We start from the raw sequence: 13,837 nt of genomic DNA on the forward strand, positions 1-13,837 counted from the left end.
AGAGAAAGAGAGAGAGAGAGAGAGAGGGAGAGAGAGAAAGAGAGAGAGAGAGAGAGAGGGAGAGAGAGAGAGAGGGAGAGAGAGAGAGAGAGGGAGAGAGAGGGAGGGAGAGAGCGAGGGAGAGAGCCTAAGCCTCTAAGTGTAATGTATTGTTTTCTGTGAAAGGGCAGGCTGCACCCTTTTCCCCCTCCTGAACTCTGAACCGCTCGTTGTGTCAGAACTTTTAGGAGGAGTCATTGACTTGGGTCACAGGAAAGACAGGGGAGAGAAGGAGAAGAAAAGGAGGGCGACAGTAGAGAAGTAGAGCAGTGAGAGGGACCTCCGGGTCATTTCACAGAGACAGAAGGGGAAAGAGGTCAACTCTATTACTTTTCCTGGAAGTGAACTCAAAAACGTATTTAGTATGATTAGAAACTAAAGTGTTGTAGCTGAAGATTTTCAGAGAAAAGAGGAGAGCACTCGGTGAGTGGACAGGCGTGTGTAAGAGAGAGAGTGTGTGTCGGCAGTTTAGCTCAGACATGGCCATGGTGAGCGGGGGATGGGGCAATCCTAACCGGGAGACCAACGGACTGGGTGGGGAGAAGGCTTACCTGCGTGGAGATGAGGAGGGCTCGCCCCAGGCCGGGAGCGATGTGGAGGTGGGAGACGAAGACAAGGCGTGCGTGGTGGACTGCGTGGTGTGTGGGGACAAGTCCAGTGGGAAACACTATGGGGTGTTCACCTGCGAGGGCTGTAAGAGCTTCTTCAAGAGGAGCATCAGAAGGAACCTCAACTACTCCTGCAGGTAGGCAGAGGTGGCACCACTGGATCAAAAGTGCAGTGGCTAAATTTGTGGCACGTCTTTTCTGGGGCCTGGAGTTTTTCTTGATCTCATGACCTGTTTGTGTAAAACTCTGGGTCCTATTCGTAGGCTATGACAGGGTTCAAACTTAACCCAACCGGGCCATCTGGATAAAAATCTGCTAGCCCAAACAGAATTTCTACTGGTGGGTACACGGTGTATTTGTTAAACGGATTGGGGTCATGCAGGGCCTATAGATTGGCATGCGTCCTCTCTATATTCAGATATTAATTGGCTACATTTGGCTATTGTGATTAAAAAGCTGATTCATATAATTTAGCAATGCAAGTCATTATTCTATATCTTTAGAATGTCATGGTATTAATTAATCACATTCATGTTTGTTTCTAAAGTATGTCTTTTTGAGATGTTTTTTGTTTTGTTTTACATTTTAAAATAGGATGCTGCCCCTTTAAGACAATGGCGTACCAAAAGAGATACTGACCTGTCAACAATAGGCTTGTCAAGATCAACGCTACAGTGATTTTTATTTTGCTTTCAACAGTAGCCACCACATTGTTGGTATGTTCACTATTGAATGTTTACTTTTGTAAATCACTTTGCCTAAATGAAATAATTTCGGCGAGTAGACTGACGGGCACTTCTTTTTGCTAAGGACAGCTCACCTTTGCTGTGTAAACGTAGCTATAAACGTAGCTATCAATTTACGTAGCGTACTGCTCAGTGCTCGAGAAATTGTGATACGCAAGAGCGAAGTGGTGCTTGAATGAATAGCCAATCATATTGCTCGGCAGTGGCTGCTCGTCAGAGAAGGAAGAGGTGGACCATGCTACTCAGTGAATTTCATTATAATAAAAATAGTGAAACGTAAAAAAAAAAAGGTTTCCTTTTTAGATACAACTATACTAAATATATTCACGTCACCAAATAACTGATTAAAATACATATCAGAGGCGGTATGGATAACCACGTGTTCTCTTGATAAGTGTGTGAATTGCACCATTTTCCTGTCCTGCTTAACATTCCAAATGTAACGAGTACTTTTGGGTGTCAGGGAAAATGTAAGGAGTAAAAAGTACATTCTGTTCTTTAGGAATGTAGTGAAGTAAAAGTAAAAGTTTTCCAAAAAATAAATAGTAAAGTAGAGTACAGATACCCCAAAAAACGACTTAAGTAGTACTTTGAAGTATTTTACTTAAGTACTTTACACCACTTGGTAGGACAATGGTGTAGCCAGAGAACAGCTATTTTCCATCCTCCTCTGGGTACATTGACTTCAATACAAAACCTAGGAGGCTCATGGTTCTCACCCCCTTCCATAGACTTATTGAGTAATTATGACATTTTCCAGAGGACGTCCTTCAACCTATCAGAGCTCTTGCAGCATGAACTGACATGTTGTCCATCCAATCAGAGCATCAGAAAATGAATCTAATACTGAAAGCATAAGCTACAGCTAGCTAGCACTGCATTGTATAAAATGTAGTGCTAGAGTAGTTGACTCAAAGAGAGAGAAAAACAATAGTTGAACAGCTTTGAACAAATACATTTCTTTACAAATGAAGGAGAAGCAGCAGAGAGAGAGAGTGAGAGATACACTACATGAACAAAGGTATGTGGACAGCTGCACGTGAAACATTTCATTCCAAAATCATGGACATTATTATGGAGTTGGTCCCCCCCCCTTTGCTGCTATAACAGCCTCCACTATTCTGGGAAGGCTTTCCACTAGATGTTGGAACATTGCTGTGGGAACTTGCTTCCATTCAGCCACAAGAGCATTAGTGAGGTCGGGTACTGGTGTTGGGCATTTAGGCCTGGCTCGTAGTCGGCGTTCCAATTCATCCCAAAGGTGTTCGATGGGGTTGAGGTCAGGGCTCTGTGCAGGCCAGTCAAGTTCTTGCACACCGATCTCGACAAACCATTTCTGTATGGATCTTGCTTTGTGCACGGGGGCATTATCATGCTGAAACAGGAAAGGGCAAAGTTGGAAGCATAGAATTGTCTAGAATGTCATTGTATGCTGTAGCGTTAAGATTTCCCTTCACTGGAACTAAGGGGCCTAGGCCGAACCATGAAAACAGCCCCAGACCATTATTCTTCCTCCACCAAATTTAACATTTACATTTAAGTCATTTAGCAGACGCTCTTATCCAGAGCGATTGGCACTATGCATTTGGTCAGGTAGCGTTCTCCTGGCATCCGCCAAACCCAGATTCGTCCGTCGGACTGCCAGATGGTAAAGAATGACTCATCACTCCAGAGAACGGATTTCCACTGCTCCAGAGTCCAGTGGTGGCGAGCTTTACACCACTCTAGCTGGCGCTTGGCATTGCGCATGGTGATCTTAGGCTTGTGTGCGGCTGCTCGGCCATGGAAACCCATTTCATGAAGCTCCCGACGAACAGTTCAATGTGTTGACGTTGCTTCCAGAGGCAGTTTGGAACATGTTGTATCCGAGCAACAGACAACTCTTACGCTTCAGCACTCGGCGGGTCCGATCTATGAGCTTGTGTGACACATCCAAGTATATATGACCAAATTATTAATAGACAAAAATTGTATGTTTGAATTCCGTAAAGTGAGTCCGGAAGAGGTGAAAAAAATATTGTTGTCTATCAACAATGACAAGCCAACAGGATCTGACAACTTGGATGGAAGATTACTGAGGATAATAGAGGACGATATTGCCTCTCCTATTTGCCATATCTTCAATTTAAGCCTACTAGAAAGTGTGTGCCCTCAGGCCTGGAAGGAAGCAGAAGTCATTCCGATACCTTAGAGTAATAAAGCCTCCTTTACTGACTCAAATAGCCGACCAATATGCCGGTTACCAACCCGTAGTAAAGTTTTGGAAAAAATAGTGTTTGACCAGATACCAATGCTATTTTACAGTAAACAAATTGACAACAGACTTTCAGCATGCTTATAGAGAAGGACATTCAACAAGCACAGCACTTACACAAATGACTGATGATTGGCTGAGAGAAATTTATGATAAAAAGATTGTTGGAACTGTTTTGTTAGACTTCAGTGCCGCTTTAGACATTATCGATCATAGTCTGCTGCTGGAAAAAAAACTATGTATTATGGCTTTACACCCCCTGCTATGTTGTGGAAAAAGAGTTACCTGTCTAACAGAACACAGAGGGTGTTCTTTAATGGAGGCCTCTCCAACAGAATCCTGGTAGAATCAGGAATTCCACAAGGCAGCTGTCTAGGCCCCTTACTTTCTTCAGTGTTTACTAACGACATGCCACTGGCTTTGAGTAAAGCCAGTGTGTCTATGTATGCGGATAACTCAACACTAAACACATCAGCTGCTACAGCAACTGAAATGACTGAAACACTTAACAAAGAGCTGCAGTTAGTTTCCGAATGGGTGGCAAGGAATAAATATTTCCAAAACTAAAAGCATTGTATTGAAGACAAATCATTCACTAAACCCTAAACCTCAACTAAATCTTGTAATAAATAATGTGGAAATTGAGCAAGTTGAGGTGACTAAACTGCTTGGAGTAACCCTGGATTGTAAACTGTCATGGTCAAAACATATTGATACAAAAGTAGTAAGATGGGGAGAAGTCTGTTCATAATAAAGAGCTACTCTACCTTCTTAACAGCACTATCAACAACATTTACATTTACATTTAAGTCATTTAGCAGACGCTCTTATCCAGAGCGACTTACAAATTGGTGCATTCACCTTATGACCTCCAGTGGAACAGTAGTGCATCTAAATCTTTTCAGGGGGAGGGGGGGTGAGAGGGATTACTTTATCCTATCCTAGGTATTCCTTAAAGAGGTGGGGTTTCAGGTGTCTCCGGAAGGTGGTGATTGACTCCGCTGTCCTGGCGTCGTGAGGGAGTTTGTTCCACCATTGGGGGGCCAGAGCAGCGAACAGTTTTGACTGGGCTGAGCGGGAACTGTACTTCCTCAGTGGTAGGGAGGCGAGCAGGCCAGAGGTGGATGAACGCAGTGCCCTTGTTTGGGTGTAGGGCCTGATCAGAGCCTGGAGGTACTGAGGTGCCGTTCCCCTCACAGCTCCGTAGGCAAGCACCATGGTCTTGTAGCGGATGCGAGCTTCAACTGGAAGCCAGTGGAGGGAGCGGAGGAGCGGGGTGACGTGAGAGAACTTGGGAAGGTTGAACACCAGACGGGCTGCGGCGTTCTGGATGAGTTGTAGGGGTTTAATGGCACAGGCAGGGAGCCCAGCCAACAGCGAGTTGCAGTAATCCAGACGGGAGATGACAAGTGCCTGGATTAGGACCTGCGCCGCTTCCTGTGTGAGGCAGGGTCGTACTCTGCGGATGTTGTAGAGCATGAACCTACAGGAACGGGCCACCGCCTTGATGTTAGTTGAGAACGACAGGGTGTTGTCCAGGATCACGCCAAGGTTCTTAGCGCTCTGGGAGGAGGACACAATGGAGTTGTCAACCGTGATGGCGAGATCATGGAACGGGCAGTCCTTCCCCGGGAGGAAGAGCAGCTCCGTCTTGCCGAGGTTCAGCTTGAGGTGGTGATCCGTCATCCACACGGATATGTCTGCCAGACATGCAGAGATGCGATTCGCCACCTGGTCATCAGAAGGGGGAAAGGAGAAGATTAATTGTGTGTCGTCTGCATAGCAATGATAGGAGAGACCATGTGAGGTTATGACAGAGCCAAGTGACTTGGTGTATAGCGAGAATAGGAGAGGGCCTAGAACAGAGCCCTGGGGGACACCAGTGGTGAGAGCACGTGGTGTGGAGACGGATTCTCGCCACGCCACCTGGTAGGAGCGACCTGTCAGGTAGGACGCAATCCAAGCGTGGGCCGCGCCGGAGATGCCCAACTCGGAGAGGGTGGAGAGGAGGATCTGATGGTTCACAGTATCGAAGGCAGCCGATAGGTCTAGAAGGATGAGAGCAGAGGAGAGAGAGTTAGCTTTAGCAGTGCGGAGCGCCTCCGTGATACAGAGAAGAGCAGTCTCAGTTGAATGACTAGTCTTGAAACCTGACTGATTTGGATCAAGAAGGTCATTCTGAGAGAGATAGCGGGAGAGCTGGCCAAGGACGGCACGTTCAAGAGTTTTGGAGAGAAAAGAAAGAAGGGATACTGGTCTGTAGTTGTTGACATCGGAGGGATCGAGTGTAGGTTTTTTCAGAAGGGGTGCAACTCTCGCTCAACAAGGCAGGTCTTACAGGCTCTAGGTTTGTCGCACCTGGACTACTGTTCAGTCGTGTGGTCAGGTGCTACAAAGAGGGACTTAGGAAAATTGCAATTGGCTCAGAACAGGGCAGCACGGCTGGCCCTTGGATGTACACAGAGAGCAAACATTAATAATATGCATGTCAAACTCTCCTGACTCAAAGTAGAGGAGAAAATGACTTCATCACTACTTGTATATGTGAGAGGTATTGACATGTTGAAAGCACTGAGCTGTCTGTTTAAACGACTAGCACACAGCTCAGACACCCATGCATACCCTACAAGACATGTCCCCAGAGGTCTCTTCACAGTCCCCAAGTCCAGAACAGACTATGGGAGGCACACAGTATTACATAGAGCCATGACTACATGGAACTCTATCCCACATCTGGTAACTGATGCAAACAGTAGAATGTGTTATTGGAGTAGGGGCCTGAGGGCACACAGTGTGTTGTGAAATATATTATGAATGTGTTGTAATGTTTTTAAAGTTGCATAACTATTTTAATGTTGCTGGACCCCAGGAAGAGTAGCTGCTGCCTTGTCAGGAACTAATGGGGATCCATGATAAACCCCAGGAAGAGTAGCTGCTGCCTTGGCAGGAACTAATGGGGATCCATGATAAACCCCAGGAAGAGTAGCTGCTGCCTTGGCAGGAACTAATGGGGATCCATAATAAACCCCAGGAAGAGTAGCTGCTGCAGGAACTTGGGGATCCTTAATAAACCCCAGGAACTAATGGGGGGGATCCTGCCTTGGCAGGAATAAAACCCCAGGAAGAGTAGCTGCTGCCTTGGCAGGAACTAATGGGGATCCATGATAAACCCCAGGAAGAGTAGCTGCTGCCTTGGCAGGAACTAATGGGGATCCATAACCCCAGGAAAACCCCAGGAAGAGTAGCTGCTGCCTTGGCAGGAACTAATGGGGATCCATAATAAACCCCAGGAAGAGTAGCTGCTACCTTGGCAGGAACTAATGGGGATCCTTAATAAACCCCAGGAAGAGTAGCTGCTGCCTTGGCAGGAACTAATGGGGATCCATAATAAACCCCAGGAAGAGTAGCTGCTGCCTTGGCAGGAACTAATGGGGATCCATAATAAACCCCAGGAAGAGTAGCTGCTGCCTTGGCAGGAACTAATGGGGATCCATGATAAACCCCAGGAAGAGTAGCTGCTGCCTTGGCAGGAACCAGGAAATGGCAGGGGATCCATAATAAACCCCAGGAAGAGTAGCTGCTGCCTTGGCAGGAACTAATGGGGATCCATGATAAACTCCAGGAAGAGTAGCTGCTGCCTTGGCAGGAACTAATGGGGATCCTTAATAAACCCCAGGAAGAGTAGCTGCTGCCTTGGGAGGAACTAATGGGGATCCATGATAAACCCCAGGAAGAGTAGCTGCTGCCTTGGCAGGAACTACTGGGGATCCATAATAAACCCCAGGAAGAGTAGCTGCTGCCGTGGCAGGAACTAATGGGGATCCATGATAAACCCCAGGAAGAGTAGCTGCTACCTTGGCAGGAACTAATGGGGATCCATAATAAATACAAATACAAGTAAGGCCATGCTCATATATTTTTTTAAATGGCGCCTAGTGCCACAAATTTTCTGCATTTTAGTCTTCAATTGTTTCAATGGTAGACTGCGACATGGCAGGTAAAAGTAGAACTGTGAAAATGCGCTGAAAGGTGCTGCTGCTTTGAAAGTGGTGGTCAGATTGAAAAGTACTGGTGCAAATTCCGGTTTTCCGGCGTCTCTGCAGGTAGGTGCAGCCACTCTGTATAGTCACAAGAAAATATGTTCACGTGCAAAACAATAACATAATAATTGAAAAAATAATGTTTAGAAAAAATACAAGAAACACGTAAGTTAATGTCAAAAGTTACTGTGTACTTGGATCTCAAAAATTCATATTCTGTTCATGGTGTTTATTTAAGTGAAAATGCCCTCTAAGCCGGTGTTTGGAGGACATATTGGCACGGGTGCTGCAAACCGTATCAATATATCCTCCAAACACCGGCTATGAGGGCATTATCACCTTTATACAACGGGTTACCAACATATTCAAATAATGATTCAAATTTTTTTTTTTTTTAGGATTTATTCATACTATTTCATCCTTCCACAAGATATAGTCCCGACACAAATCTAGGGTTGCTACCCAAGCCGGCTGGTCGTTGGTTAGAGATGCGACTCAGTTGTTCAGTATTTTTGTTCTGGATCTATGGACGCGACCAAGTCATTCGTTCTAAATGTTTACATTTCCTTACTGGCTGGCAACATTCTTATCTCTTGCTTGCTAGCTAGCCATCTACAGCTAATGTACAGTCACATAAAAAAGCAGCTAGAATAACAGCAAAGTAGCTACATTTGCATTTGTTTAAGCTGTTTGCTAGTGACATTTATTTGGATACATCCATAGCAATGACCTAATGAGGCGCAATTTCACCTGGCATAAAAAAAAAAGTGCTCTCTCGTCAGGACACTGTTGTTCAGAGGAACTGGCCAACAACACAGCTAACACAGTCACTTCAAACTGAAGCTGGAAAGACTGCAAACTAGCTGCACTTTTTTCCATTTCCATTCCTTTGTATATATCCATAAAGATTATGCCAGCTGATTCATGATTTTGACTGGCGGAGAAACATTGCATGCCTATCTGTCTCGTCCCGAGTCCCGACACGTTCATTACTATGGGGCAGCTGGAAATCGAATTTGAATATTGAAACAATGTTGCAAATATCGGAGAGACAGACAGCAGGGTTTATACTGTTGATAACTAAATGTTAGTCTAAAATAAATCATGTCTAGATGCTTTATATAGTGGACATCGAGTTTATAAATTGCCTGGCTGGGCTGAAGAGACAGTGGATTGCGCAGTCAGATGGAACAGAGTAAATAGGCATTTTAACGTCATAGATTTAGCCTGTGGTAACTTGTGGAATAGACACTGGCTGGAATGCGGGTTTTAACCCAATCAGCATTCAGGATTAGACACACCGTTTGTATAAATCATAGGTACAGCATAAATATAGAACCTGTAACTTGTTAGATCATATTTCCCTTAGGGGATTCAACTCTGGATTAGGCTGTGTTGCAGCTTTAACTCAGGTTTATGTTTTAGATTTTCAGGTGTATAATATACACATGGCAAAATACATATTGAAAGGCAAATGTGCCTTTCCCACTCCCACCTAGTTTATAGTCAATAATATATTGACTGCACTACCACATCACACTCCTGAGGAATATGACACTTTGTTTATTGTTTACTATCTAAGGGCTATATTAAATTAAAAAGCTGCCAAACAGGTTTCAGTGCTGTCAGGGATAAACAAATATTGGTCCTGTGATGTAAGAATGCATGTTTAGATTCCTGGAGCTGGTGGTTGCAGTGTTGACACTATGTTGACAGTGTTGACACTATGTTGACAGTGTTGACACTATGTTGACAGTGTTGACACTGTGTTGACAGTGTTGACAATATGTTGACAGTGTTGACACTATGTTGACAGTGTTGACACTGTTGACAGTGTTGACAATATGTTGACAGTGTTGACACTATGTTGACAGTGTTTACAGTGTTTACACTATGTTGACAGTGTTGACACTATGTTGACAGTGTTGACAATATGTTGACAGTTTTGACAATATGTTGACAGTTTTGACACTATGTTGACAGTGTTGACACTGTGTTGACAGTGTGACACTGTGTTGACAGTGTTGACACTGTGTTGACAGTGTTGACACTGTGTTGACAGTGTTGTCACTATGTTGACAGTGTTGACACTAGTGTTGACAGTGTTGACACTATGTTGACAGTGTGGACACTATGTTGACAGTGTGGACACTATGTTGACAGTGTGGACACTATGTTGACAGTGTTGACACTATGTTGACAGTATTGACACTGTGTTGACAGTGTTGACACTATGTTTACAGTGTTGACACTATGTTTACAGTGTTGACACTATTTTGACAGTTTTTACACTATGTTTACAGTGTTTACACTTTGTTTTCTCTGTTTCCAGTGTTTATGCTATGTTTACTCTATAATTACAGTGTTTACACTATGTTTACTCTATGTTTACACTATGTTTACTCTATGTTTACAGTGTTTAGAGTGTTTACTCTATGTTTACAGTGTTTACACAATGTTCACAGTGTTTACTATGTTTACAGCATTTACACTATGTTTACAGCGTTTTCTTTATATTTACTCTATGTTTACTCTATGTTTACAGCATTTTTCTTTATGTTTACTATATGTTTACAGTGTTTACACTATGTTTACAGTGTTTACTCTATGTTCACTCTATGTTTACAGTGTTTACTCTGTTTACAGTGTTTACTCTATGTTTACAGCATTTTTCTTTATGTTTACTATATGTTTACAGTGTTTACTATATGTTTACAGTGTTTACACTATGTTTACAGCATTTACACTATGTTGACACTATGTTTACAGCGTTTACTCTAGGTTTACACTATGTTTACTTTATGTTTACTCTATAATTACAGTGTTTACACTATGTTTACAGCATTTACTCTGTTTACTTTATGTTTACTCTATAATTACAGTGTTTACACTATGTTTACTCTATGTTTACAGTGTGAAGGGAAAATAAGCTCAACTGCACATTGTCTCAAAAATGCTGCATGGGAAGATTTACGCTTACTTGTTATCCAGTTCAGATTGAATACCGCCATTTTACAAATGAGCCAAATGATAACGTTCCTATGGTTAACTTTCCCTTCTCTCTGTCCATTGACCTGTTACTGTACAGTCTGCTACACAGTGGTTCAAATGCTCTTAATCTGTTTCCTACATTTGGAATCATACAGGACATTCCCCCCCCAGAAGTAAAATATGAAATGACAAACTTTCTCAAGAAAATTTTACTTCTGGGTAACCAAGATTATACAGGCTATACGGCTATACAGGCCTAGATATCTATACAGGCCTACACATCTATACAGGCAGAGACATCTATACAGGCCTAGACATCTATACAGGCAGAGACATCTATACAGGCCTAGACATCTATACAGGCCTAGACATCTATACAGGCCTAGACATCTATACAGGCAGAGACATCTATACAGGCCTAGACATCTATACAGGCCTACACATCTATACAGGCAGAGACATCTATACAGGCCTAGACATCTATACAGGCAGAGACATCTATACAGGCCTAGACATCTATACAGGCCTACACATCTATACAGGCCTAGACATCTATACAGGCCTAGACATCTATACAGGCCTACACATCTATACAGGCCTATACATCTATACAGGCCTACACATCTATACAGGCCTACACATCTATACAGGCCTACACATCTATACAGGCAGAGACATCTATACAGGCCTAGACATCTATACAGGCCTAGACATCTATACAGGCCTACACATCTATACAGGCCTATACATCTATACAGGCCTAGACATCTATACAGGCCTAGACATCTATACAGGCCTACACATCTATACAGGCCTAGACATCTATACAGGCCTAGACATCTATACAGGCCTACACATCTATACAGGCCTATACATCTATACAGGCCTAGACATCTATACAGGCCTAGACAGCTATCAGACCCAGTGCCTACACAGCTATCAGACCCCGTGCCTACACAGCTATCAGACCACGTGCCTAGACAGCTATCAGACCCAGTGCCTAGACAGCTATCAGACCCAGTGCCTAGACAGCTATCAGACCCAGTGCCTAGACAGCTATCAGACCCAGTGCCTAGACAGCTATCAGACCCAGTGCCTAGACAGCTATCAGACCCAGTGCCTAGACAGCTATCAGACCCAGTGCCTAGACAGCTATCAGACCCAGTGCCTAGACAGCTATCAGACCCCGTGCCTAGACAGCTATCAGACCCAGTGCCTAGACAGCTATCAGACCCAGTGCCTAGACAGCTATCAGACCCAGTGCCTACACAGCTATCAGACCCCGTGCCTACACAGCTATCAGACCCAGTGCCTAGACAGCTATCAGACCCAGTGCCTAGACAGCTATCAGACCCAGTGCCTAGACAGCTCAGACCCAGTGCCTAGACAGCTATCAGACCCAGTGCCTAGACAGCTATAGGGCCCCGTGCCTAGACAGCTATCAGACCCCGTGCCTAGACAGCTATCAGACCCAGTGCCTAGACAGCTATAGGGCCCCGTGCCTAGACAGCTATCAAATCAAATCAAATTTTATTTGTCACATACACATGGTTAGCAGATGTTAATGCGAGTGTAGCGAAATGCTTGTGCTTCTAGTTCCGACAATGCAGTGATAACCAACAAGTAATCTAACTAACAATTCTAAAACTACTGTCTTATACACAGTGTAAGGGGATAAAGAATATGTACATAAGGATATATGAGTGAGTGATGGTACAGAGCAGCATACAGTAGATGGTATCGAGTACAGTATATACATATGAGATGAGTATGTAGACAAAGTAAACAAAGTGGCATAGTTAAAGTGGCTAGTGATACATGTATTACATAAGGATGCAGTCGATGATGTAGAGTACAGTATATACGTATGCATATGAGATGAATAATGTAGGGTAAGTAACATTATATAAGGTAGCATTGTTTAAAGTGGCTAGTGATATATTTACATCATTTCCCATCAATTCCCATTATTAAAGTGGCTGGAGTTGGGTCAGTGTCAATGACAGTGTGTTGGCAGCAGCCACTCAATGGTGGCTGTTTAACAGTCTGATAGCCTTGAGATAGAAGCTGTTTTTCAGTCTCTCAGTCCCAGCTTTGATGCACCTGTACTGACCTCGCCTTCTGGATGATAGCGGGGTGAACAGGCAGTGGTTCGGGTGGTTGATGTCCTTGATGATCTTTATGGCCTTCCTGTAACATCGGGTGGTGTAGGTGTCCTGGAGGGCAGGTAGTTTGCCCCCGGTGATGCGTTGTGCAGACCTCACTACCCTCTGGAGAGCCTTACGGTTGAGGGCGGAGCAGTTGCCGTACCAGGCGGTGATACAGCCCGCCAGGATGCTCTCGATTGTGCATCTGTAGAAGTTTGTGAGTGCTTTTGGTGACAAGCCGAATTTCTTCAGCCTCCTGAGGTTGAAGAGGCGCTGCTGCGCCTTCTTCACGACGCTGTCAGTGTGAGTGGACCAATTCAGTTTGTCTGTGATGTGTATGCCGAGGAACTTAAAACTTGCTACCCTCTCCACTACTGTTCCATCGATGTGGATAGGGGGGTGTTCCCTCTGCTGTTTCCTGAAGTCCACAATCATCTCCTTAGTTTGGTTGACGTTGAGTGTGAGGTTATTTTCCTGACACCACACTCCGAGGGCCCTCACCTCCTCCCTGTAGGCCGTCTCGTCGTTGTTGGTAATCAAGCCTACCACTGTTGTGTCGTCCGCAAACTTGATGATTGAGTTGGAGGCGTGCGTGGCCACGCAGTCGTGGGTGAACAGGGAGTACAGGAGAGGGCTCAGACCCAGTGCCTAGACAGCTATCAGACCCAGTGCCTAGACAGCTATCAGACCCAGTGCCTAGACAGCTATAGGGCCCCGTGCCTAGACAGCTATCAGACCCAGTGCCTAGACAGCTATCCGTGCCAGGATAAAGTGTGTAACCGGGCAGTTGAAATCGGCAAGGGGGCACCATTTATTTAGGTTCTTGCGTTGGAATGATATTGAATTCTGCTTATATCACGCTATATGACAGTAAACCAAGAGACTTTTGAGGATACAGGTTGGCGCGAAACCTCCAGCCCATCTCCACTGCACTGTTTCAGCACAATGGTACAATGGTTTTACACGGCAAAGCAAGGCCGTTTTGCCAATGAATATCGGCTATAATTCACCT

At 44.4% G+C, this 13,837-nt stretch overlaps 1 protein-coding gene across 2 annotated transcripts in view; it reads left to right on the top strand.

The window, feature by feature from the left end:
- Positions 1-13,837, top strand: part of nr2f6b (nuclear receptor subfamily 2, group F, member 6b) — a 29,612-nt gene continuing 15,775 nt past the window's right edge. For both annotated transcript variants that reach the window (XM_029651032.2, XM_029651033.2), the window contains exon 1: positions 1-784. In XM_029651032.2, the coding sequence (XP_029506892.1) occupies positions 519-784 (266 nt within the window). In that variant the 5' untranslated portion in view covers positions 1-518. The remainder of the gene's footprint in view (positions 785-13,837) is intronic.

The sequence above is a fragment of the Oncorhynchus nerka genome, linkage group LG24 (genome assembly GCF_034236695.1).
Source record: "Oncorhynchus nerka isolate Pitt River linkage group LG24, Oner_Uvic_2.0, whole genome shotgun sequence".
Lineage (NCBI taxonomy): Eukaryota > Metazoa > Chordata > Actinopteri > Salmoniformes > Salmonidae > Oncorhynchus > Oncorhynchus nerka.